This window comes from Delphinapterus leucas, chromosome 18, assembly GCF_059928025.1.
Source record: "Delphinapterus leucas isolate spDelLeu-1000000601 "Yukka" chromosome 18, BTC_Dleu_Yukka2, whole genome shotgun sequence".
Classification (NCBI taxonomy): domain Eukaryota; kingdom Metazoa; phylum Chordata; class Mammalia; order Artiodactyla; family Monodontidae; genus Delphinapterus; species Delphinapterus leucas.
In genome coordinates this window covers 14,619,624-14,647,326 of record NC_143146.1, presented here as the reverse complement: position 1 = coordinate 14,647,326, position 27,703 = coordinate 14,619,624, and the positions used below count along the sequence as shown (strand labels likewise).

At 41.3% G+C, this 27,703-nt stretch overlaps 2 protein-coding genes across 4 annotated transcripts in view; one reads left to right on the top strand and one right to left on the bottom strand.

Moving 5' to 3' along the window:
- The window catches only part of DZIP1 (DAZ interacting zinc finger protein 1), an 82,871-nt gene extending 61,105 nt beyond the window's left edge, over window positions 1–21,766 (bottom strand). The window contains exon 1 of the mRNA XM_089899812.1: window positions 21,751–21,766. Within this exon, the coding sequence (XP_089755938.1) occupies window positions 21,751–21,766 (16 nt within the window). The remainder of the gene's footprint in view (window positions 1–21,750) is intronic.
- A 582-nt stretch (window positions 21,767–22,348) lies between these two features.
- The window catches only part of DNAJC3 (DnaJ heat shock protein family (Hsp40) member C3), an 87,702-nt gene continuing 82,347 nt past the window's right edge, over window positions 22,349–27,703 (top strand). For all 3 annotated transcript variants that reach the window (XR_002645038.3, XR_016388647.1, XM_022576917.3), the window contains exon 1: window positions 22,349–22,567. Coding sequence is in view for 1 of the 3 variants with exons in the window: in XM_022576917.3 (XP_022432625.1) it covers window positions 22,486–22,567 (82 nt within the window). In the remaining 2 variants the exon portion in view is untranslated. The remainder of the gene's footprint in view (window positions 22,568–27,703) is intronic.

Genomic DNA, 27,703 nt, shown 5'->3' with positions numbered 1-27,703 from the left:
TAGTTGCTCCGCGGCATGTGGGATCTTCCCGGACCAGGGCTCGAACCTGTGTCCCCTGCATTGGCAGGCGGATTCCTAACCACTGCACCACCAGGGAAGTCCAAGACACACTCTTGAATGATTTGAACGACAGAAAAGAGACAGAAGAGATTTTCCTGCTGTAATTTTTGCCGGCAAGCAAGATCATGAGCATCAGAGTGTCAATGGGTAAAGGCAGCAGCTGAATTCCATGTCTCATCACTTTCAGCGTGTCAAGTGGCTGTTGAAACAGCAGTGACTGCGCTGCCTTTTTTATCAGAGGATCAAACTCCTGAGCTTCGCAGTCCCAGTGGTGCCACTCCCTACCCCACACTGCTCTAGCCCTTTGCATGATTTTGCAAGTATCTAATTGGGTGCAAATACCTTGCAGCTTTAACTACCTAGAGAGGCTTTGACTTCCTACAGTAAAACCATTACTGATACCCTTTTTATTATTAAAATAAACATTTATATCAAAGATGTGGTGAGGAGGTGCCTGGACTACATGAGCATAAACTATCCAATCCTTTATTCCCTTTTCCTGGAAGTCTTTCAATTCCTTCCTCTACTTGTTAAGGGATTTCTGACTTTGAGAATGTAATGGATTGTGGGACAAAGTTCAGTGAACATTTACGTTGACGTCTTTCCCCCAACTTGTCATACACTGCATATACAACCTCTGGGAAGGGTCCATATCTACCTATACATTCATCCTGATCCAAAATAGGGACCGTGCTCCTTGATCTAGAAACCTCAAAATCTATTCCCACAGGACTTCCCTGGTGGCGCAGTGGTTAAGAATCCGCCTGCAAATGCAGGGGACACGGGTTCAAGCCCTGGTCTAGGAAGATCCCACATGTCGCGGAGCACCTAAGCCCGCGAGCCACAACTACTGAGCCCATGTGCCACAACTACTGAAGCCTGCGCTCCTAGAGCCCGTGCTCCACAACAAGAGAAGCCACCGCAATGAGAAGCCCGTGCAACACAACAAAGACCCAACACAGACAAAAATAAATAAATAAAATAAATAAATTTATTAAAAAAATCTATTCCCACACATATTCTCCCAATTTGGGGCAGATATACATTAGCAAATTCCTACAATGTCTAGGTTTCTAACTCTTCCGTACCGATGTTCGGGATTGTCTCACCCATGCTCCCCACCCCCCAGGCCATGCTAGTTGCCATAGCAATAGTGTGGCTTGGCTCCTGAGAGGGGACTAATGAGTTCTCACCTACAAAGGTGGGAAAGTTTCCTTGGCCAAAGAAAGCAGAGTGAGGAGTTATTTCAGGCTGGTTTGAGGACTTCAAATCCTCCACCCCAGTTGCTCTCAAACTTTCATCAGAGTCTGCTGGAAGATAGAACACAGATAGCTGTGCCCACTCCTAGAGTTTCTGATTTAGTAGGTCTGGGCTGAAGCCAAAAATTTTGCATCTCTAATAAAGTTCCCAGTTGATGCCACTAGTCTGGGGACCCCGCTTTGAGAACCACTGCATTCAGTCTTACATATCCTCTTACATGTTACCCTTTCCATTTGTCAGGATCCACTGTCTTCTGATCAGTTCTCCAACCTTCACAGGAAAAGACTTAGGACAACTGTGAACCCAACTCACAAAATCCGTTTCTGGGTTTGGTTTTGTGTGCCCACAGTCTTACAGCTTTAGATAAAAATTGATTCTTTTCATCAAAGTCACAGGAAGAACTGGAATATTGCCAAGGTGAAGTTTTGAGATTTGATCTTTTTCTCTTGTTTTAAGTTATACATAAGATGAAAAAAGTTCAGTATGCCTAGTTGTCCAGCATTCTTCATCCCTCTAAATTGATCAGTGGCAACCACTACTTAGCCTCAACCTTAGTGGACAAACTGTTCCAGTGAATGTTAATGGGGGTCTCAGATTCTTTTACCTCATATTAGCCAAATAAGTAGTTCCAAACATGCCACATTTTCCCAAGAGCGCTTGTTCTCAGGCACCAATTTCCGTATTAGTTAAGTTTCTTCGCTTGTCAGCAACAGAAAATGATTCTGTTAACTGAAAGGGATGGGCTTATTGACAGGATATTGGACAGCTCATAATATCAAAGGAGAAAGTGAACAATCAGCCCTCATGAAAGACAGTGACCAGCTGAGCTCCAGGGTTCTATGTAACTCAGCCATGGGGTAACCCCGGACCAGGGTTCTACGTAACTCAGGGCAATCTCACTGCCACAAAGAAAATTCAGCCCCATCTACCTTGAGCCCTTTGAAATTCTGCTCAAGATTCAAATTCCTGTGAGAGAGAAGGTGATGGACCTACTTAGCTTAGGTCATGTTTCTGATGGGTCCCTCTGGTGGAGGTGGCAGCAAAAGGAGCTGTGATGGAGAAACCCATCAGTGGTACAAAACTGCCAGGAACTGGGAGTGTCAATTCCCAAAAGGAAGCTATTCGGAGAGGAAGAGTGAAAGATACACGTATCTAGTATGAAGAACATCAACTCTCCCCCCTTTATTACCTACTCTCTGATCCGGCCTTTAGGAAGGGCATCCTGATGCTTTCTTCAAAATGTTCTCTCTCCCTAAAGATTCAAGATTTGAAGATACATACAAGGCAGAACAAAAGACAGCACCTTTAGAGCCCTTTGAATAATCTAGATTTCTCTCTCCCAGGGAGGCACTTTGCCCCTCATCTATAGTTTCTCCATCTGGATTCTGGGATCTTAGCTTTCTTCATTCAGATTCTAGGATCCTAACCAGCTCCATAAGACAGGACAGTCATTGTTGCTTAGAACAGGATAGAAAACCAAACACTTTCACAGGAATTTCTCTGTCCATAAAGGGATACATGCCATTGCTCACTTTTACCTCCTCTCTTTTCCTCCTGCCTTCTAATCTTATCTTCACTTGGAACGGTAAGGGGAAGCAGGATTCAAGAACTGCTTCTGATCCTTAGCCCTGATCCCTTTAAAAGACTCTCCCTTTCTCAGGCATACACATCAAATCTTTTTTCCAAATGGGCAAGATGGATCTCAGGAACCAATATACGGTCTAGTAATTTCAGAGTGGCTGGCGAGCAGAAAAGGTATCAGCTGGCTTTCACCAGATTATGCTGAAGAAAGAAACAACCCCAAAATATCATATTCATGATAGAAAGGTCTATGGTTTATGTTTCATATGAGTTGTATGTTTGTTGTGGTTTTGCTCTGTGTGGCTTTCTTACAGGACCCACATCCCTAGCTGGGACGTGCTTTTCTTTTGCCAGAATAGCCAAGTCATACATTGGCTCTTGAAATCTCTGCCGGGAAGCACATCACTTTTACTCACTTTCAATTAGCCGAAGCAAATCACATTATAAAACCCAATGAGAATAGGGCAGGGAAGTATACTGTACTCAAAGAAGGTCACAAAGTCACAGGGCTACAGACAGGAATGTAAATCCTTTTATAGGAAAGCAAATAATGGGAACAATAATCCAATTTACTATAGAACTATAAGGTTAACCAGGGATGGGAAGAGCTACTTGGGACCTACAAAGAAGGATAAAATTTTAAATTTTGCATAGGAGCGGCTTGATACGGCAACTCATCCATCATAGCACTAAGGCAAAGAGAAGGGACACAGTTGTTTGATGGATAACGTCTATCATCCAGACCAATCTATGGCTATACTTTAATTATGCAAGAATGAGATTGCTCAAAATATTTCAGCATGTCTAGGTTGATGTATTTTCTGTCTTTTGGGGGGAAATGTTTGCTTTTCTTCCTAGCTTTCCAAGAAAGAGCCTTTACAACAAATTCAGTATTTTTTAGCTGACCTAACTGGGTAAAAATTTTGCCTACACCCAAGCTAAGATGTATGGTCATATCAGGCTGCCCTTTGAGCTCAATTATAGAGATGACAGTAATAGATCCAATAGACCATCAGGGGAAGAGGTGATAAAAAACAAAGCAAAACAAATCAGAACACCCTGAAGAAGGCCAAGGATAGCCTGGACGAGATAAGATTACCTGAATTTTTGGTAGGACATGGAACAACCTGTCCGAGAAGGCATTCTGTGTTGCTGTTCTGAAAGAATCTAGTAATTAAGTGTGTCCCAATGTGTTAAAATATCCTTTTAAGTTCATTAAGAAAATGAAAATGTCCCTCTTTTATGGAAGATCAAGTACAAAAAAAAATTGCTGTAAGTGATTTGCAAACCCAAATTGAGCGACGTTCTGCAAAATAGCTGGCCTGTACTCGTAAAAAGTGACAAGGTCAAAAAAGACAAGGAAAGATTGAGGTATTGTTCCAAATTAAGGGAATTTAAAGGATATGACAACTGAATATAATTCATGATCTAGGATTTTCCTTTTCTATTAAGGATATTATTAGGGAAGATGGCAAAATTTTGATAGAATCTGTTACCAAAAGTATTGAATATTGTATCAATATTATTTTCCCAGTTGTTTTTTTTTTTTGCGGTACGCGGGCCTCTCACTGTTGTGGCCTCTCTCACTGCGGAGCACAGGCTCCGGATGCGCAGACTCGGCAGCCATGACTCACGGGCCCAGCCGCTCCGCGGCATGCGGGATCCTCCTGGACCGCGGCACGAACCTGTGTCCCCTGCATCGGCAGGCGGACTCTCAACCACTGCGCCACCAGGGAAGCCCTCTATTTTCCCAGTTTTGATAGCTGTATTGTGTTATGTAAGAGAATGTTTTCGTTTTTAAGAAATACACACTGAAGTATTTAGGGAAACAGGGCATCATGCCTGCAACTTCCAAATAGATCAGAAGAGAGAGAGACACAGAAAGATAGAGAATGGGAGAATGATGGAGCAAATGTACAAGTTGGGGACCCTGGGTGAAGCGTCTATGAGGATATTTTGTACTAGCTTTGTAACTTTTTAAAAAATAGAATATAAATTTGTCTTATTTAAAGGAAATCCGGAGAGAGGCAGTGTGGGTCTGTTTTGGTGGGCCCACAAAGTCATCGAGCACCAGTTTCTTCCCGCTCAACTACCTCCTTATTGTGGAAGTTGGGTGCTGCAGTTCCCAGAACCAGATCTCATTAAATGAATTTCAAATAATTCTAGAGGCTGTGGAGGAAGGGGAAAATATCCTTGTAACATTTAAGTGTTAATGTATGTTAAAATAAAAAGTTAGAAAAAACAAATATGTTGAAAAACATTTCTTTTTAAATGAAATTTTGATCATTGTACTGGGGCCCTGGCAGTGATGAATCCACCCAGATCTGGTAGAGGGTTTGAAATTTAGGATTGTGACAAAGGGCATGGGAAAAGATTTAATTATAAGTGCAGCCCCCATGAGACTATTTTTCTTGGAGGCAAATATAATGATATATGAATCCAGAAAAAAACTTCTTCAGAAACGACTAATAGGAACAATATTCTAGTGTTCTTGCATATCTAAAACTGCTGATCTGTGGCCTTTATTCTTAAGTAAGTTTTGCTCAATTGTCTTATGGTATTGAACGTTTAGGAATGACCGACCCATTCTAAATGTTTATTAAAATAAGGATTGGCAGAAAAAGACTTGATGTGAAGGACAGGCAAAAATATGCAATTAATATACACATTTCAGAGTTCCCTTGGTAGAAAATGAAAATAAGGGAAAAGAACAAATGAATCAGCACATAAGAAAATTTTCCAAGAATAAAGGAGGGGGGCTTCTCTGGTGGCGCAGTGGTTGAGGTTCCGCCTGCCAATGCAGGGGACACGGGTTCGTGCCCTGGTCCGGGAGGATCCCACATGCCGTGGAGCAGCTAGGCCCGTGAGCCATGGCCACTGAGCCTGCGCGTCCGGAGCCTGTGCTCCGCAACGGGAGGCGCCACAACAGTGAGAGGCCCGCGTACCGCAAAATAAATAAATAAATAAATAAATAAAAATAAAGGAGGACTTGAAACTGTACATTAAAAGAATGCTCCTGGTATCAGAAAAAATTGCACATAGTATACAATGTGTTTGCATTTTAAAAATCATTAAATTGATATGAAAGAATTTATCACAGCTTTTTTATAATCCACTCTCCTTTTGATGGAGGAGGTATTTTCAATTTGTGGCTATTATAAATAAACTTGCAATTAACGTTATTGTACAAGGCTTTTTGTGGACATATGTTTTCATTTCTCTAAGATCAATACCGAGGAGTAGAATTGCTAGGTCATCGAGTAGATACAAGTTTAGCTTTTTAACACATTACCGGTTTTCAAAGTGGTGGTACCATTTCATAGTCCCACCAGCAATGATGAGAGTTTCAGTTGTTCCAAATGCTTGCAACACTCGGTATTGTCAATCGTTTTTCATTGTAAGCCCTTCTGGTGGGTGTGTAGTGGGATCTCCTTATAGTTTTAATCTGCATTTCCCTGATGACCAGTCGTGTTGAGTATCTTTTCTGGTGCTTATTGGCTATTTGATTCCGTTGTTTTTGATTACAGTTGACCTTTGAACAACGAAGGGAGTTAATCTGAGTACAACTTACATTTGGCCTTGCATACGCACGGTTCCTCCACTTCTGCAGATTCAACCGACCGCGGGTCAAGTAGTAATGTAGTATTTATTATTGAAAAATACCCACGTATATGAGGACCCAGGCAGTTGAAACTCACGTTGTTCAAGGGTTAACTGTACTTACTTTTGAATAAGGTGATGTTTTTCTAAAACTGCTTTTGTGGAAAGTTTGTACAGAGGAGGAGATTGGGCTGTGTTCCATATTAGTCATAATTTTTCTTATGATCCAAGTTTTTGTATAAATTAATCTAGCTTTTATTTCTTCTCTGCAAATGGAGACAGGTAGCCACAAAGCTGTTCATCATGTCAAGTTTCTCTCTTCTTCTGCCATGGGGTAAATGGCTTCCTGGAGATGATAATTAATAAATAAGTGAATCATATTTCAGACCCATACTTTTTGCTTCTTGGAACCAAAGTGTGTCCTAAGTAGATTCTGTCCCTAACCAGTGCATCACATTCTTCTTGTTGCAAATAAGATATTTGGGTTTTTCACTACAAAGCATGCCTCTAACTTTTTGAGACAGGCTGGGATCTGGGACCTGGGAACCTTTACTGGAATGCTTGCACCTGGACAAACGTCTTATCGAGCAACAGAATACAAAGAAACTCTAAGGGACTAAAAATAACTGCATGCATGGTACAGTTGGGGTAAAGTATGAACAGTAAGATACAAAAAGGCCAAAACCCAACGGCCACTTGTGAGGTGCCAGGAGCAAAAGCAGGGTACCACGCATGACCCCTGCATACGGCACCACCAAGGGGGTGGGCAGACCACCTAAGTCACCCCTCCCTCGACCGAACCCCCTGATCCACCTTCACCCTCACCCTATCTGCCCCTGCTCCACTCCAGTTGGGGAGTGGAGCAGGGGCACCTGTTACTTGCTTTCACTCTCTCATACTGCAGCACAAGTACCAATAAAGCCTTGCCTGAATTCCTAGTCTGGCCTTTTATCAATTTTTATTGATTAAAGAGTCCAAGAACCCAGGTTGGTAACACTTGGAGAAGTATCTTGCTGTCTTTTTTTGAGATGAGCATTAGCAGGCATCCTCTCTCCGATTCCTCTCCTGTGTGGCATCTCTCCCACTTACTTTGGGAAATGGAGTTTCAACAGTCTCCTACATTTTGTTGACGTTGTAACTTGCTTTTCTGTTTCTTGTTTGTTGTTGTGGCTTTGGGTGATTTCCAAGAGGGAAAGAAGGAGATACTGATCTGACACTACCATTCTCAAAATAGAAGTTTTGATAAATGCCAATTACCAAGTTAAAGCAGTTTGCTTCCTTTTTTTTTTTTTTTGCTGAGATTTTTCCTTTTAAACCTGAATGAGTGCTATATTTTATCTAAGAATTGAATCTGTTCAAATGATTTTTCATCCACCTGTTAATTTGATGTATTTCATTAAAAGATGTTTCAGTGTTGATCTATCTTTGTATCTCTGGATAACTTCTTGGTTATCTTTTTTTTTAAGTGATGAATTGGATTTGGGAATATTCCATTTAAGATTGCTTTATCTACCCTCATAATTAACTTCATGGTTTTCTTTTCTCTCCAGGTGTAGCATCAAGCCTTTTAAACTGAGTTGGAGAGATTTTAATTAAAAAATTATACTCTGAAATATTTTGTATAAGATAGGGATTACAAATCTGTGAGGGCCAGGTAGCTGTTCTTAGGTTGGGATGCACAATTACTAATTTATTTTCTTTACTAGCTTTTAGCTTATTCAGGCATCCTGTTTTTCTTTTCATCTCTATTTTCAAATTTATTGGCATAAAGACACTCAATGTTTTATTTTACGCATTAAAACATCTCTACCACATTTGTAGTTGTGTGCCCCCTTTTAAATGCTAATATACATCTTTTCTCTTTTTTTAAGCTTGCTCTATTTTTGTCCATTTTTAAATGTCTTTCAATATCTAGCTTTTTGGTTTGGATCCTTCATATTTCTTCACCACTCCCATCACAGAAATTTCTGCTCATTTTTTCATTAGTTCTTTCTTTCTGTTTCTTAATTATTGTTCTGTAATGTTTCTAGCCTCCTGAGCTAAGTACAACTCCTCTTTTCTCCTTTTTTTTTTTTTTTTTTTTTTGGTTTTTAACTGAAAGCATTTAAGGCTCTGAATTTCCCTCTAAATATTGGGTTGGCCAGAAAGTTCGTTTGGGTTTTTCCATAACATCGTCTGAAAACCCGAATGAACTTTTTGGCCAACCCAATATTTGCTTTAGCAGTATTCCACAAATTATGATAATGTAGCATTTTCATTATCATGTAGCTTTTCGTAATGAGATTTTTTTTTTTACCATGAGTAGTTTAGGGATACGTTTTTTGTTTCCAGGACTTGGAAAAATCGGTTTATTGTTGACTTTCAATTTAATTGCGTTATGGTCAGAGAACTTAAAACGTATAATAATGATTCTTAGGCATTTGTAAAACTTCCTCTGTGGACGAGTATTTGGTAGATTTTTGACAATGTTTCATGAGTCCTCGTAAAAAAATTTCCTATTTACTAGACAGATCATCATCTCTCTCTATATATAGAGCTGTTAAATACAGAGTTAGATAAAGCTTGTTAAATTTTTGCTCAGATTTTCTAAGGGTTTCCAGTCCTTACTAAGGGTTGTGTGTGTGCTTGGCCTAAGAGTTTCTGATAGTGATATTTTTAAAAATGTCTTCTAATATTAATTCTCTCACTTTGTGTTCTAGAGCTTATTCCATCTATTAGGCTGTGTGTGTGTGTGTGTGTGTGTGTGTGTGTGTGTGTGTGTGTACATATGATGTATTAAGCTTTTTTAAAATTTTACGGACTACTTTTAATTTCAAAGATTATTTATTGATTATTGTTGTGGGTTAAATCGTGCTCATCACTCCAAAATTCATGTCCACTCAGATCTCACACTGTGCCCTATTTGGAAAGAGGGTCTTTGCAGATGTAATTTGTCAAGAAGATAAAGGAGAGGACACACAGAAGAATGCCGTGCAAAGATGGAGGCAGAGAGTAGAATGCTGCAACTACTAGCTAAGGAACGCCAGGGAGTGCTGGGAGCCATCAGAAATGAGGAGAAAGCAATGAAGCATTCTTTTCTAGAGCCTTCAGAGAGAGAGTGTGGCCCTGTCAACACCTTGATTTTGGCCTTCTAGTTTCCAGAGCTATGAGAGAATAAATTTCTGTTGTTTTTAAGTGAAGCCACGGGTGAAATCCATTACACCTGTAATCTGCCTTCCTTGATCAAGGCCATCTTAATTGTTGCTACAAAAACCTTGCATGCCCTCCAAACAGCACGTAGCCTAAACAAGGTGTTTGCCTGAGTTGTTTTTCAGGAACTTGGAGTCAGCTGTGTCTAGTTCTAGCTCGAGCCGGTTAAGACTGGTTAGGACCACCCACCCTCCAGCAGGGCATGTGCCAGTGTCCGCTAGGTGAAATTTTTAAAAATAATTTACTTATTTATTTATTTTTGGCTGCGTTAGGTCTTCGTTGCTGTGTGCGGGCTTTCTCTAGTTGCGGTGAGTGGGGGCTACTCTTGGTGAGCAGGGGCTGCTCTTCGTTGTGGTGCACGGGCTTCTCATTGCGGTGGCTTCTCTTGTTGGGGAGCATGGGCGCTAGGTGCTCAGGCTTCAATACTTGTGGCACGTGGGCTCAGTAGTTGTGGCTTGGGGGCTCTAGAGCGCAGGCTCAGTAGTTGTGGCACATGCGCTTAGTTGCTCTGCGGCATGTGGGATCTTCCCAGACCAGGGCTCGAACCCGTGTCCCCTGCATTGGCAGGCGGATTCTTAACTACTGCAACACCAGGGAAGTCCCTGCTAGGTGAACTTTTGACATCAGAGGGCCTAAAACTCCACCCTCAGAACATGCACACGCCGCCATTTTCTGAAAATGCGTCCCAGTGAAGAAGCCTGTAGCTTAGTTACACCTGTGCAAAATGGTGATTACCTTACCTTTTTCTTATTTCCAATCACCTTTCCCTACGATCCCCGTGCCTCCGACCACTCTACTTCTTTATCCCAAAAATACCTCAGCTTTATCCCCAAAATACCTCCCCTGCCTTTGGGGAGGCAGGACCGAGACTTGTTCTCTCTCTCCTCGCTTGGCTGCCTGCGAACAAATGCATTATTTGTGGCAAACCTAGTAGTGTCAGCGTTTTGGCTTTCTGTGAGTGGGCAAACCAACCTGGTTCATAATAAAACCACCCAGTTTGTGGTAATTTATTATGGCAGCCCTAGGCAATTAATACAATTACTTTTTACAACCACCTGTTCCATTTATGCCATTTTTATTCCATTCTTTTTTTTTATTAATTTATTTTTTTGGCTACGTTTGGTCTTCATTGCTGAGCGCAGGCTTTCTCTAGCTGCAGCGAGCGGGGGCTACTCTTCATTGCAGTGTGCAGGCTTCTCATTGCGGTGGCTTCTCTTTGCGGAGCACGGGCTCTAGGCGTGCAGGCTTCAGTAGTTGTGGCTCACAGGCTCTAGAGCGCAGGCTTCAGTAATTGCGGCGCATGGGCTTAGTTGCTCCGAGGCATGTGGGATCTTCCTAGACCAGGGATCGGACCCGAGTCCCCTGCATTGGCAGGTGGATTCTTAATCACTGCGCCACCAGGGAAGTCCTCCATTCTTTCTTGTAAGTATGGATGTGATTTCTTTATGTATGTCTGTAAGCCTCCTTAGTCTATTCAATTAACTTCCTCTTAAGTGAGTTCAATTTCAGTTGATTTGTTGCCTGTCTTTTTTAGCATTAGAGTTCTTGATATGTTTTGCAGTTCCATTTGGAGTGGAAGTCAGGTTTTGTTTGTTTGCTTCCTTGTGTGTCCCTTTTTCTTTCTCTATGCTTACTCCAGTCCTATACTGGCAGTTCCAGACTGAAATTGCAGAGCCAGCCAGGAGCAGCTTGATTCCCCATTCATAGGTTTCTACAATTCCATGTAAACAAGCAGCTGTAACAGAGCTGCTGCTGGTGGTGTCAAGCACCCAGGAGAACAAGGAGACTGTCTCTGGATTACTTTTGGTCCCTTCCTAGATCAAAAACAGTGCATAGCATTCCCCTGGCTTCTGCTTACACATGATTTTGTGGTGTTTCTAGTCCATGGAAATACTTATCTTTGCTTAGGCTCCAGCAAGGTTCTTTTGTTTGCTTGTTTTCTCATTTTAGTTTCCATATAATTGCTATGAATTTGTAAACAGAGGTTCAACAAGTGAACAGTTTGCATCTGATTGCCAGTTGGTCTTTCCAGAGACTAAATAGCTATCGAAAATATTTTGGCTACACTTTGGTATTGCAATTAAGCAGTAATTAACTGAATGAAGGTAACCTGATTATTCACTTGGTCCTACTCCGATCTATCCCATTTATTACCACCAAAATACATGCCAAATTTGTTTGCTTCTCTCCATCTCCATCTCTTGTTACCATAGTTCAAGCTACCGTCATCTTTCACCTGGCCTACAGCAACAGCCTCCTAGCTGGCTCACAGCTTATCCCTCTAAGATCTTTTTGTTCATACAGGAGCTGGCATGATTGCTCTTAAATCTAAATCTAATAATGTCAGCCCTTTGTTTAAAATCCTCCAGTGACTTCCTATTTACAATGGAATAAGATAAGAAACTCCCTTAACAGCCTAATGGCACTATATGATCTGGTTCCTGCCTACCTCCTGACCTCATGTCATACTACTGTCCCCTAAGTTTATTACATTTCAACATTCTATTCCTAAAACACCATAAGATTGTTTCCATTTCATAGCCTTTGCACTTGCTATTTCCTCTGTCGGGCTCCTAAAGTGACTTACTCGTTTTCATAAATTAGGCCTCCTTCCTGCCTTCCCCCCTTCTTACACCCCGACATCTATCAGGGCTCTTCCTCCAAAATATATTCCAAATCCTACCACTTCCTTCCACTTTTGCCGTTACCGCCCTGGTCCATGTAACCTTGTTAGTCCTGCTCATGTAATGGATATATTAGGATTCATTGATTATCTGGGTGCCCCAACAAACTTCGGCATCCCTTTCAAGTTATATGGAGTCATGTCACTAGCTGTAGCCAATGGAGATGTAAATAACACGTCACGTCTGGATTCAAGTTCTTTCTTTCCATCCCTGGGCAAACACAAGACCTAGTATGCTGTGGCAAGTTACAACAGCTTGGATGCGTTGCTCACTAGTTGTAGAAAGCTGTACAGGACCTGCGCTGGACCTTGTGGGCTTTACCTATTACCCAGAAAGTTTGGTATGTTGTATTTTCATTCTTCTTTGAGTCAAAATATTTTCTGGTTTCCCTTGAGACTTCCTTTTTGACCCGTGGAGTACTTAAAAGTGTGTTGTTTCCAAGTATTTGGAGATTTTCCTACTACTTTTCTGTTAATTGATTTCTAGGTTAATTGTATCGTGGATCTGAGAACATACCTTATGTAATTTAAATTCTTCTAATTCTTTTATAATTTCAATTCTTTTAAATTGGTTGAGGTTTGTTTTATGCCCTATCTTGGTGAATGTTTCATGTGCACTTAAAGAAAGTGTATTGGGTGAGGTGTTCTATAAATGTCAATTAAATTTAGTTGCCTGATGATCGGTTTGTGTACTGATTTTTCCTTTCTGATTTTTTTTTTTTTTTTTTGCGGTACGCGGGCCTCTCACTGCAGTGGCCTTTCCCGTTGTGGAGCACAGACTCCGGACGCGCAGGCTCAGCGGCTATGGCTCACGGGCCCAGCTGCTCCGCGGCATATGGGATCCTTCTGGACAGGGGCACGAACCCATATCCCCCGCATCAGCAGGCGGACTCCCAACCACTACACCAGCAGGGAAGCCCTCCTTTCTGATTTTGTCTACTCATTCTATGTATTACTCAGAGTATTGACCTCTCCAACTAAAATTGTGAATGTCTCTTTCTCCTTTCAGTTCTGCTAGTTTTTGCTTATATATTTTGAAGCTCTGTTGTTAGGAGTATTTCCTGTAGAATTGTTCTGTCTTCTTGGTGACTCGATCCCTTCATGACTTTTTAAAAAAAAATTGGAGTATAGTTGCTTTACAATGTTGTGTTAGTTTCTGCTGTACAGCAAAGTGAATCAGCTATACGTATACATATATCCCCTCTTTTTTGGATTTCCTTCCCATTTAGGTCACCACAGAGCGCTGAGTGGAGTTCCCTGTGCTATACAGCAGGTTCTCAGTTATCTATTTTCCTTTCATCATTTTGTAATGTCCCTTTTTATCCCTTATAATTTTTCTTTCTTTGCTTTGAATTCTACTTTGATGCTAATGTAATTGGTCACTCCAGCTTTCTTTCTTTTTCTAGATGTGTTTTCTGCAGCTGTGCTGAGATCTAAAAAAAAGTTTTAAATTGTGGTAAAAAATTTACCATCTTAACCATTTTTTAAGTGTGTAGTTCAGTAGTGTCAAGTATATTCACATTGTTGTGCAACAGATCTCTAGAACTTTTTCATCATGTAAAACTGAAACTCTATACCTCTTGGACAACTCCCCACTTCTTCCTCCCCCATGCCCGTGGCAACCACTATTCTACCTTCCGTTTCTATAGGTTTGATTATTTTAGGTACCTACTCCAGCTTTCTTTTGATTACTGTCTGCATGATAAATGTTTTTCCATTCCTTTACTTGAAAAATATTTTTTTAAGCATCGAATGTAATTTTAAAAAATTCATTTATTTATTTTAGGCTGCGTTGGGTCTTCGTTGCTGAATGCAGACTTTTTCTAGTTGTGGTGAGCGGGGGCTACTCTTTGTTGTGGTGCGCGGGCTTCTCTTGTTGCGGAGCACGGGCTCTGGGCGTGCGGGCTTAAGCAGTTGTGGCTCGCGGGCTCTAGAGCGCAGGCTCAGTAGTTGTGGCGCACGGGCTTAGTTGCTCTGCGGCATGTGGGATCTTCCCAGACTAGGATTCACACCCATGTCCCCTGCATTGGCAGGTGGATTCTTAACCACTGTGCCACCAGGGAAGTCCTTAAAATTTTTTTTAAAGTGATAATTCACGTGAGATAAAATTCACCCATTGAAAATCTGTAACTCAGTGGCTTTTGGTATATTCACAGATATGTGCAAACTTTACCACTACCTAATTTTAGAATTTCATCATCCCAAGCCCCAGGCTACCACTCATTTGTCTGCCTGTATGGAATTACCTATCCTGGGCATTTCACATACATGGAAGCATACAATTTGTGGCCTTTTGTGACCAGCTTCCTTTACTTAGCATAATCTTTTTCAAGGTTAATCCAGGTTGTAGCATGCATCAATACTTCATTCCTTTTTAATAGCCAAATAGTATTTTATGATTTTTAGTACAGTTTGCCCATTCTCTTGTTGGACACCTGGACTGTTTCCACGTTTTGACTATTATGAACATATAATAGCTAGGAATGTTTGTATACAACGTTTTGTGTGAACATGTTTTCATTTCCCTAAACTGTACACCTAGGAGTGGAATTGCTGGGTCACATGGTAACTCTGTGTTTAACATTTTGATGTCTAACTGGCTGTCCCATTTTACATTCCCTATAGCAATATGTGAGTGTTCCCATTTTTCCATACCCTCACCAACTCTTGCTAATGCTCATCTTTATTACAGCCATCCTAGTGGGTATGAAGTTGTCACGCTGATTTGCATTTTCCTAGTGGCTAACCATGTACTTATTGGTCATTTTTAGATCTTCTTTGGAAAAAATGCCTATTCAGATCCTTTGCCCATTTTTAAAATTGGGTTGCCTTTTTATTCCTGAGTTCTAAGAATTCTTTATATATTCTGGATAAAGTCCCTTACCAAATATGATTTGCAATGAATCTCCAATTCTGTGCATTGTCTTCATTTTCTTAATGGTGTCCTTTGAAGCACAAAATTTCTAAATTTTCATGGAATTCGCTTTATCTAATTTTTCCTCTGTGCTTGTGCTTTTGGTGTTGTATTTAAGAAGGTTTTATTCAACCCAAGATTATGAAGATTTACTCCTGTTTTCTTGTAAGAGTTTTACAGCTTTAGATTTTATATTTAGGTGTATGTAATTTGAGTTATTCTTTGTATATGGTCTAAGGAAAGGGTCCAATTTAACTCTCTTGCATGTAGATATCCAGTTGTCCCAACACCATTTGTTGGAGTGACTACAGTTTTTACATTAAACTGTCTTGGCATCCTTGTTGAAATTAATTGACCACAGTGTGAAGTTTTACCTTTGTTGTAGACCATTTATAGTTGATTCATGTTATTTTTTTTAGTATCCATTTTGACACTCTTTTAATTACTGTGTTTATAACATTTAAATTTAATGCAATTATTTATATATTTGGATTTAGATGTAAGAATCTGGAAAATAAGGACTAAGCCCTTATGATTTATGTTATTGAAATTTCTTAAGAAATCTTTTTCAAGACTGGTTATTATGATTTCATTTAGTTAACTTAGAAATTTAGAAGGTTTAAGTTTTGAAGAGTTTACCCATTGTATATAAAATATAATATTGTAGTAAAATCTCGAGAAGACAGGGACTTCCCTGGTGGTCCAGTGGTTGACTCCACACTCCCAATGCAGGGGGCCCAGGTTCAATCCCTGGTCAGGGAACTAGATCCCGCATGCTGCAACTAAGAGCCCACATGCCACAACTGAAAAAGATCCCGTATGCTGCAACTAAGACCTGGTGCAGCCAAATAAATAAATAAATAAATAAATATTTAAAAATAAAATCTGGAGGAGACATAGAGCTCTCTCTTTTTTTTTTTTAATGCATCATACCTGATAACCTAGCTCAGTACTTTTTGGTTGGCATTTAAAAAAAATTTTTATTCATTTATTTATTTTTTGACTGCATTGGGTCTTTGTTGCTGTGCATGGGCTTTCTCTCGTTGTGGCAAGTGGGGACTACTCTTCATTGTGGTGCACGGGCTTCTCATTGCAGTGGCTTCTCTTGTTGCGGAGCACGGGCTCTAGGTGCACGGGCTTCAGTAGTTGTGGCTCTTGGGCTCTAGAGCGCAGGCTCAGTAGCTGTGGCTCGCGGGCTTAGTTGCTCTGCGGCATGTGGGATCTTCATGGACCAGGGCTTGAACACGTGTCCCCTGCGTTGGCAGGTGGATTCTTAACCACTGCGCCACCAGGGAAGTCCCTGTCTCTTTTTTTTTTTTTTTTTTTGGTACGTGGGCCTCTCACTGTTGTGGCCTCTCCCGTTGCGGAGCACAGGCTCCGGACGCGCAGGCTCAGCGGCCATGGCTCACGGGCCCAGCCGCTCCGCGGCATGTGGGATCCTCCCGGGTCGGGGCACGAACCCGTGTCCCCTGCATCGGCAGGCGGACTCTCAACCACTGCACCACCAGGGAAGCCCCTGTCTCTTTTTTTACTGAGATATAATTTGACATATAGCATTGTATTAGTTTTAGGTGCTGAACATAATGATTTGGTATATGTGTATGTTGCAAAATGATTACCACAGTAAGTTTAGTTAACTTTCGTCACCACATATATTTACAATTTTCTTCTTTATAATGAGAACTTTTAAGATCTACTCTCTTAGCAGCTTTCAAATATACAATACAGTGTTGTTAACTATAGTCACCATGCTGTACATTACATCCCCAGGACTTATTTATCTTGTAACTGGAAGTTTGTACCTTGACCCCCTTTACCTATTTCGCAACCCTCCCCTTCCCACATCTCTGGCAGCCACTAGTTTGTTCTTTGGTCTTTTTTTTTTTTGGCCATACCACGTGGCTTGCGGGATCTTAGTTCCTGAACAGGGATTGAACCTGGGCCCCCAGCAGTGGAAATGAGGAGTCCTAACCACTGGACCACTAGGGAATTCCCTGTTCTTTGTATCTATGAGTTCAGTTTTTTAGATTCCATATATAAGTGAGATCGTATAGTATTTGTCTTTTTCTGTCTGATATTTCACTTAACATAACGACCTCAGGGTCCATTCATGTTGTCTCAAATGGCAGGATTTCCTTCTTTTTCATAGATGAATACTAGTCGATTGTGTGTGTATATACATACCACATTTTCTTTATCCATTCATCTGCTGATGGACACTTAGGTTGTTTCCATGTCTTGACTGTTGTAAATAATGCTGCAGTGAACATGAGGATGGACATAGAGCTGTCTTTAAATCAATATTAACTCATCCCAATTGTCCAAAGATTCACCTATTTATCAGAAATAGTAGATGAACCTTTAAAAATACAATTTAGGGCTTCCCTGGTGGCGCAGTGGTTGAGAGTCCGCCTGCCGATGCAGGGGACACGGGTTCGTGCCCCTGTCCGGGAAGATCCCACATGCCGCAGAGCGGCTGGGCCCGTGAGACATGGCCGCTGAGCCTGCGCGTCTGGAGCCTGTGCTCTGCAACGGGAGAGGCCACAACAGTGAGAGGCCTGGGTACAGCAAAAAAAAAAAAAAAAAATACAATTTAAAACCTTGTATTCCAGGACCAATGTTAAAGAATCTTTAAGTTATGCTTCAAAAATTTATCTAATAATTATTTTAACACAGGCTATCATTTACATGTACTTGTTCATATTTTAAAAACAAAAAGTACACTTAATGAACTTTTTCTTATAGATATTTTGATTATCTGGACTAGAATATTCCTAGAGTGTGTACATAACAGATTTTAAATCAAGTAATCAACAATTTCCCAAGTGAAGGGAAAAGAGGAAAAACAGGAAAGAAAAGAGAGGATCTGGTTTCAGACAACTAAGAAACTATTTCTGTAAAGTACTAATTCTCTTTCTTCTTCAAGGAAAAGGAAGTTCAGATGCAGATAAACTCATTACAGTTGATTTAAAAATACTCAGGCCCTTTACAATTAAGTAAACTTTTATTTTTGAAATAATTTTAGAGTAAAGCTGCAAGGATACTACAGAGCAGTCCTAAACACTCCTCATTTATTCTCCTATTGCCAACATCTTACATACAATCACTGTACATTTGTCAAAACTAAGAAAGTTAGTAATGGCCCATTACTATTAACTAAACTTGAGACTTTATCTGGACTTCAGTAGTTTTCCCAGTAACATCCATTTTCTATTTCTGGATGTGGTTTAAGACAGACCTGTCAGTCATCATGTCTCCTTAGTTTCCTCTGGTCTGTTAAGTTCTGAGGAGTATGATCAGGCATTTTATAGACTGTCCCTCAATTTTGGTTTATGTGAATTTTTTTCATATTTAGACTAGGTTATAGAATGGAAAGAACATCACAGAAGTGAAGTGTCCTTCTCATGACCTCATATCAGGGGGTTATATGGGATCAATATAACTTAATATTGGTAATGTTTACCTTGACCACCTGGCCAAGGTAGTGTTTGCCAGTTTCTCCACTGTAAAGTTACTCCACTCTCCCTTTCCACACTCTAGTCTTTAAAAGTTAGTCATTAAGTCCAGCCCACATTCAAGGGAGAGGGGACTTAAGGTCTGTCTCCTGAAGTGGGGGGAGTACCATGTTAAGCTGAATAAGCTGTTCCCGCTGAAGATATCGACATTCTGATCCCCCAACAATGTTCTCTTTTATGGCAAAAGGGATTTTGCAGATGTGACTAAATTGAGGATCTTGCAGGGAGAGAATATCCTGGATTATCCAAGTGGGCCCTAAATAATTAATTACAAAGATCCTTACAAGACAGAAGAAGGTCAAAAGCAAGAGAAAATGATGTGATGAAGGAAGCAGAGACTGATGTGGCCAGAAGCCTACTAACATAAATGGGTGGACAAGCAGACAGAAGACAGGACATGGTTTTAAAGCCAAATTTTTACATGAGAACACCAAAGTTTGATCAGATCTCCCAAATCCCTGCAATCAAGTAGTAAACTTGACTTAGAAGGGTGATTTTTTTACCATCAGCTTGTCAAGAACTATGAAAATCAGTTATATCTAGTGATGGTGAGTATGTGAGGAGATAAATAGTTGTTAGGAATACAAATTACCCTGACTTTTAGGGAAAATAATCTGACAATCATCTTAAATTTTTATTTATTTATTTATTTTTAATTTTTTGACTGCATAGCACGGCATGGGGGGGATCTTAGTTCCCTGATCGGGGATCCAACCATGCCCCCTTCAGTGGAAGCACGGAGTCTTAACCACTGGACCGCCAGGGACGTCCTCATCTTAAATTTTTAAGTGTACACATTCTTTGACAAAGCAATCCCACTTTTAGAAATCCCTTTTATAGAAATGAAAGCACAAGTTCATAAAGATAAATGCAGAAGGATGTATACTTCAGCATTATGTTCTTTATAATGTTGCCTATTTTGTTTTTAATGTGGTGCAAAAAGATGTTATAAATATCATATTTGCTTTTTGAACATTTACTTCTCTCCAGAGCTAATCCATCAGCAAATCTGATCTCCTTTCCTCCAAAAAATGTGTTCTAGATCTGTCCACTACTCTCTACCAAAATTATTTTTCTGGTCAGTAAACTTAGATGAATATATTTTTATATATTAGAAATTATATAATATTGCTGGTTTTGCATATAGTGCAATTTAAATATTCTACCATTATTTTGTCTTTTACTATCATAATGAATAGGTTCTATCAATTACAGTATGGTGTTTATCCTTAATTTTAAAAGGACTGCAGGACATCCCTGGTGGTCCAGTGGCTAAGACTCTGCGCTCCCAGTGCAGGGGGCCTGGGTTTGATCCCTGGCCAGGGAAGTATATCTTACACACATGCCACAACTAAAGATCCCGTGTGCTGCAACTAAGACCCGGTGCAGCCAAATAAACAAATACATACATACATAAAATATTTTAAAAATAAATAAATAAAAATAAAAAGGACTGCATAAATGTTGATAAATGCAAACAATATTTATAATTTTCTCTACAATCACTGGATTACTTTGGTTTTATTGGCAAGAGTGATCAGGTGAGAACTATGCCCAGATGAACATTGGAGAAAACATTCCTAAGCATTTTACACATATAAGGATAATTTTAGCACTGTACACTTATTGCTGTTTAAAATGTTTCCTTCTTTGTTGTAAAATTATCTCTTTCAAGAGATACTTTGTAAATCCTAGTTTTAAGACTTTAGGATTCATGACTATGCAATTTGATCAATGAATTTCCAAAATCACTCAACAATGAAGGCCCTTGTTATTTTTATTATCTATAGCACAAGGTCTGTCCTCTCGTTAATCATTTTTAATTTCCATCCTTAGAACTTCTTTAGCACTGCTTCTTCCTTAGGACCAGAATCACAGGCAGCATTCTGGTGATAATTGATGGTGTAGTATTATTTGTTTACAAAACTTTCTCGATTTTGATCAGCAATGTTGGCTGCCTTGGCAACGGTACCTCATCTGGATGATGTCTGCACTACTTGTAGACACTGAAATCATTGCTGTTTTTTCACTAACACCACCTTGTGATGGTCGATAAGGAAAAGGACAAACCAAAAAAAAAAAAAAAAACAAATCCAAAGAGGAGTCTCATGATTTGCTCTTGTTAGAAGGATAAGTAACATTTGTATAATACTTTATAATTTACAATAATTTTTACCCACTTCATGAAACCTCAAAACAAACCTTTGAGGCCATCAGTATCATACCCACTTTACAGATGAAGATAACCTAGATAACAGCTGTGGTGGGGAACTACATTTCTTGGATCTGAATCCTCTGCTCTTCACATTATGTTACACTGCTTTCCACCACAACTACTAAGGGACTCAGTTTTTTGTTTGTTTTCCCTTTCTCCAAACCATTTCCTTTGCTTAGTTCCCTCTGGAATAAAAGCTTAGAAAGCTTTTACCCTCCTGAGTGTATTTTTAGGAAATAACGAATTCACTGTGCCATTTATCATTCATGAGTTCTAAAGTGTGCAGTAGCACCAAGATAGCAAATGCATACTCACTGGTAAAGTAATAAGTTTGCACTTGACAGCGCTTAACACAGAAAGGCATTACTGTTTCATCCCATGTGAAACATCACTGGTGCATAGTGTGCGTTGTGTTGAGGACGCCGGAGGAAGTGGAGGTGAACAAGTTTAATGCCAAATTGTGTAACTTGAATTTTACCTTGTTGAGTTTCCTCTGTTGAGCACAAGATACAAGATCCGTCCTAACACGTCTCTCTTTTTTTCCTTATAGTTGACGTTGGCTGCACTCTCAAGAGCCCTTTGCTTTCTTAGCTGCTGTGCTTCCCTGGTTTCTTCTGCACAGAATCTTCCCGAATTGCTCTTTTTCTGGACACGCTGGTCCACTGGACAGTCGGGGAATGGGTCCCAATCTTCCATGCCATTCTCACTTACCTCCCTTAGGTCCCTAACGTACCTGGTTGTCCTGACATGCTCCCGGCTCCATCGGCTCACCCTACTTTACTGAGCCCGAGCTTCTCCTGATCGTTTCGCCACCGCTCTTCAGGGCGGTCCGTGTAGGTTCCGAGACTCTCAGAGGGAGGTAGTAGGCTCTGCCACTTGTCCTGTTCCCCGATCCACCCCCGCAGACTTCCTGGGGCCAGGTTTGGCTTCTCACTGCGGAAGCGGCGGATTCACCTTTCTCCAAACAGCACACTGGAGAACCTCGGATTGCTGACATCCTCCTCCTCACCGACCCAGCGCGCGGGGACCGGCCCAAAAAGGCTTCCGCGGCCTGCGCATGCGGACTCGGCGGCTGCCACACAGCCGCCCGGCCGCCTCCCTCCGGCCCGCCGCAGCGGTTTGGAGCTCTTGACAGCTCCACCGCAGGCGGACGCAGTCTTGTCTCGTGCTTCCACGTTATCCTATCAGAGAAGGGGCGGGGGCAGCGGCCCCCACAGCCTATCAGCGCGAACCACGACCCCGGCGAGCCCAGTAGGAAAGTGGCCAGGAAGAAGGTGATTGGGCGGCGGCGGCGCTCGGGGCGTAGCCCCGCCCTGGCCCCGCCTACCGCTGCCTTCTTCCGCGGGGCGCCAGCCGCCTTAGGCCCGAGCAGCAGCGGACGGCGGGCGGGCGCGGCTGCAGCGTGAGCGCCGGCGGGGGCTGGTGGGCCCCGCACCTTTGCTCCTCCTCAGCGCCCGCGCCCTCGGACATGGTGGCCCCCAGCTCTGTGACCAGCCGGCTGGGCTCGGTGTTCCCCTTCCTGCTGGTTCTGGTGGACCTACAGTACGAAGGTGAGTCGTGTCCGGCCCCGGCCGGAGGAGCGGGCTCCCGGGCCAGGCCTCGCAGCGCTTCCCCGCCTCCGTCCCGGCACGAGTCTCGGGGCGGCCCGGGCGGTGGGGCGAGAGCCGGGGACTCTGCGGCCTGGCTTGGGCCTAAGCCCGCCCCTGGGCGGGGGCCGGCTCCCGGTTCCGGGTTTGTCTGGGGAAGAGGTGCGGGACCGGCGGGCCGCGGGGCCGGGACAGCGGGTTTGGAGTGAGGAGTGGGGCCAGTGGGGTCAGGGGGAAGCGGGGCACCGGGCAGCGGCTTCTGGGGCGTCCTGGGACGCGGAGACCCGGGCAGCCGTCGGCTCCCAGCCTCGCTCGGGACCCTGGCTTGGCGCCTGGGGACTCTAGGGCAGTGGTGCTGGGAGGAGGCGGTAAAGGTGGCCCAAGGGGTTCCGGGGGGTTGGCGGTGGGGAGGATGTCCTGCTGAGTAAGGTGAGGGGGACAGTGTTGAATGTTAAAAGTGAGTAACCGTCACCCCGCTCTGCTGTCTTGTGTCTAGAAGTTGTTAGGTTGCGGTCGTTAAGTAGCCGGTGCAGGCATTCAAGCTCCCGGCGGGCAGGGCACTAAGTTTGTGGCTTTGCAGTTCCCAGCCTGTTGTTGGTTCAGCTTTCCTATTACGAGTTCTCTGGAAAAATGTCCCCGTAAGAAGATACGAATGCTTCAGCTTCCCTACGGTCCTACGGTTGGGAATGTTGGCTACTCTAACACAACAGCAAAAATAGAGGGCTGTCCCGTCTTAGTTGTCAGCTTGAGGAGTACGAGTGAAACCTGCAAGCGCTCATTAAACTGACGCTGCTAACTTGGTTACCCTGCGAAATATTCGAGTATAATGACATACCACGTGCACTGACCTATTTTCGTCCCCGTGAATAGGCTAGTAGTCAAATTAAACATTTTAATATTGGACTTAATATTAGAGGGAGTGTGGAGCTGAAGTTGGGAATTGTTTATGGTAAAATCCCCTCAAAATTATAAACTTACAAAAAGGAGTAATACTCTCCAATTTTTAGGGGTCATTTATGCCAGTGGTGTTTTTTTTGGAGGGGGGGTTCCCCTGGAGACCGTATATTTTTTGGAACCCAAAAACAAGATATATAGTGTGATAACATTGGGACAAAGAATTTGACAGTGAAATTGGAATGCCTGGACCACTTTAATATAGGTCATGTATTCCAGTTCTTTTGCGTTTTCTGATGTTAACACCTCCTGCCCGGTGAAGTTTAGCGTTAATCCCCAGTTGTCATTAATTAATTATGGCCACTTAAGAGAAAGTTGCCTATATTGTGCTTAACGTCAATTATTTTTTAAGTTACACAGGTACACACTTTTGAATGATTTGCTTTTTCCACAAGCTTGTAGACCCCCTTTTTAGAATCGCTGTTCTGTATATGATTCTGTAGGACTCATAACACTTCATGTCTCTCCTGTGGTATTTTCCAGAAGAAAAACCTCACCAGAGAGCTTTTCGGTATGGGAGGCATTGGTAGCATTTCTCAGAGGGGTGCTAAAGTGCTGTCTTCTTTAGGGTGTTGTCTGTGTAAAGTAGCAGGGACTTGGTACAGGTGGTAGGGAAGAAAGGAAAAAGATCTTACATTTATTGAAGGTCTGCTGTGTGCCAGACACTGTCCTGGACACCTTTCTGTAAGCTGTATCTTATTCATGGAGGTATGTGATGTTATTTCTGCTTTACAGATGAGGGAACTGAGGCTCCAAGAGTTTAATTAACTTGGATAAGGTCACATAGCTGTTAACTCTAAGAGCCATAAGTTTAACTCAAGTTATTTGACTCTAAAGTTCATCTTGTGTGTGGGCTGGAAACAGAAGTTAAGTGGTTAACAGCATAATGTGGGCCCAAGCATTTGTAAGTGGTGGCAGCTGAGAAAAATCAGCATTTTTGTTTGTTTCTTTGCTTGCCGCCAGCAATAATGAACAGGAAGGTGATTTCCTGACATGTTTAATACAGCGGTTCTCAAGCTTGAGTGTGCATCACCTGGAGAGCTTTTTAAACAGAATGCTGAAACTTACTCCCCAAATTTTTGATTCAGTAAGTCCAGGTAGGACCTGAAATTTTGCATTTCTAAAAAGAAATCACTGGTGAGAATCACTGATGTAATAAATTATATAGCGGAGTTAACTTAGGTATCTGTTATTACATATCTATTATTTTATTTGGTGATGGGGATATAAAGGTAAGAAAGAACCTCTGACTTGCATTAGCAAATGGTTAGGTCCTGTTTTCCCAAATAAGTTCTGCCTCTGGGTTCTCTAACCTAAATGTCCTCTGGAGTCATTCAGGACTGTGTGATCCCACTGTTAGGCTTAAGGCTTGGGGAGAGAAGAAATAAATGAGAATGGGTGTGAGAAGAGTGAGTGAGAAACAAGACCTTGCATATGTTGGAGACTGTCGCCAATAATTAGCTTAGCTGGCCTAGTTTTTTCTGATTTAAAATATTCATCTTTTTTTTTTCTAGGCTTTTCTGTTAATGTAATTCAGAGGAAGAAAATATGTGATAGGCTCATGAATTGAAAGGTTAAATCTTTTAGCATCCCTTTTCAAAAAGGCCTTTGAAAGGGGGAAGTCCAAAGCACTAGTTTGGGAATAGAATTTTTGGAGCAGAAAGAAAACTTTAGTATAAGTATCTACTTTAGTATTCTCATATTACAGATAAGGAAGCTATTTTAATTCTCTGCTAATGGCGTGTTCTATTTGGTGATTTAAGTAGGAGCACAACCTGGGAACCAAACCTTCTTTTATCTCTTTTTCTTCCTTAACATTCTTTCAGGACTCAATTTTTCTTTATTTCACTGAACTGATCTGACTAAACCATATATTTTGGACACTGGGAAAAGAATAGTTAGAAATCTCCTGAGTACAAAAGATGGTGGTACTTCTTATGTGAATCTAACTTACTAAAAGTATGTTTTGTGTTCTCTAGGATTCTCTTGACATTATTTAAATATGAAAAGAATAAAGTAGCAAAAACAAAGGACTTTCAGTAATTTATATACAGTAGTCCCCCCTTATCTGTGGTTTCGCTTTTCTTGGTTTCAGTTACTTGTGGTCAACCGTGGTCCGAAAATATTAAATGGGAAATTCCAGAAATAAACAATTCATAAGTTTTAAATTGCGAACTTTTCTGAGTAGCATGATGAAATCTCACGCTGTTTCACTTAGGTCATGAATCATCCCTTTGTCCCATGTATCCTGCCTGTTAGTCACTTAGTAGCTATCTGGATTATCAGCGGTATCTCAGGGCTTGTGTTCAGGTAACCCTTATTTTACTTAATAATGGCCCCCAAATGCAAGCCTAGTGATGCTGACAATTTGGAAATTTGGATATGCCAAAGAGAAGCCGTAAAGTGCTTCCTTTAAGTGAAAAAGTGGAAGCCCTTGACTTAGGAAAGAAAAAAAATTGTATGCTGAGGTTGCTGATATCCACGGTAAGAACAAATCTTCTATCCGTAAAACTGTGAAAAAAGAAAAAGAAATTTGTGCTAGCTTGGCTGTCGCAACTCAGACTGCAAAGGGTGCGGCCACAGTGTGTGTTAAGTGCTTAGTTAAGATGGAAAAGGCATTGTATTTGTCCAGTAAGATATTTTGAGAAGAGGGGACCACATTCACATCTTTTATTACGGTGTATTGTTATAATTGTTCTATTTTATTATTGTTGTCAATCTCTTACTGTGTTTAATTTATAAATCAAACTTTATCATAGGTGTGTATGTATAGGAAAAAACATAGTGTATATATAGGGTTCGGTACTGTCTGTGGTTTTGGTATCCACTGGGAGTCTTGGAATGTATTCCCTGAGGATAAGGGGAGATCCTTATAAACTAAGTATTTTAGCAGATGATCAGATTGCTTCTAGAATTATTTTAAATTCATTTAATGATATAGGCTATAGTTAGCAATAGTGTCCAAGTCCCAATTCACTTGACTAGTTAGCATTGCAAAGTGCCCAGAAATGCAGTTGATTAGATTCTGTGGGACAGGGGGAGTTGTTCTGAGATGGGTGCCCTGTAGTAATTAGGCTTTACTTTCCCATATGAAGTTAATTAATTTAATTTCTATTGCCATCGTGTTCCTTTGGTTATTGTCCAGCTATTAATCTTTGTTTCTATGGAAATAATCATGGGAACCCAATCACCTGCTCTTAAGAGCAAAACATCATGTCAACCATAAATTGATTTTTCAAGATCTTTGGAATGCTGCTTTTTAAAAAATTTTTTTAATAAGTTTAAAAAATCTGATGAGTTTATGTTATATGGAGTTCTGGAATATGGAGAAGACTCATTTAATCAGTTAGCAGAGGCTTCACTGTAGTGTTCTCTGGTGAGGTATATGTAGTATAGAACTCTTGGTTTTTGCCTTTGAGTTTACAGACTGCTTGGGGATATAAAACATGCTTTGTGAAGCATCCATGTCCTCTTCCCTACTTTCTCAGTGTAGATTTAGTGGTCCATCTTGTAGTCACTCCACTGAAAACATCCTTTAATTTTCTTGCCCCTGTGCTCTTTTGTTTTACTCACCTGGCAAAATTTGAACTGATTAAATCCAACTTGGCCAACTTGTTTGTCAAACGTCACAGCTGAACATGGATGGAGAAAAATGAAGATAACCTTGCTGACTGGTCTCATTTTAAGCACATAATCTCTATTTCACACGCACACTCAGTGCTGCTAACATTCCCACAGTTCCCTAGTATGTCTATTGAAAATCAGTGTCTCAAACCTCTTTCTCTTTCCTTAGATCTCCAATTTAAACCCTCCTTTTCTTTCTTCTGTTGCCTCATTCTTTTAGACCTTATCTTTATTGGGAAAATGAAAGCCATCACAGGGCAATTTCCTCTTCTTTCTACCTCTGAATTTACTAGCCTACTTGCATCTCTACCCATTCTGCTAATTTTCTTATATTAATGGATAAAGCATCTCTATTCCTGGCAAAACCCAGTTCCTGTACTTATGCCCTGAATTCCATTTCCTCTTGCCTTCTGAAAATATTGCTTCTACAGTTATTGTTTTTCTCCTGTATCATCATTTTCTTCCTCTTCTGGGTCATTGACATCAGCACTTCAACATGCTATAGTGTTTCCACTATAGTGT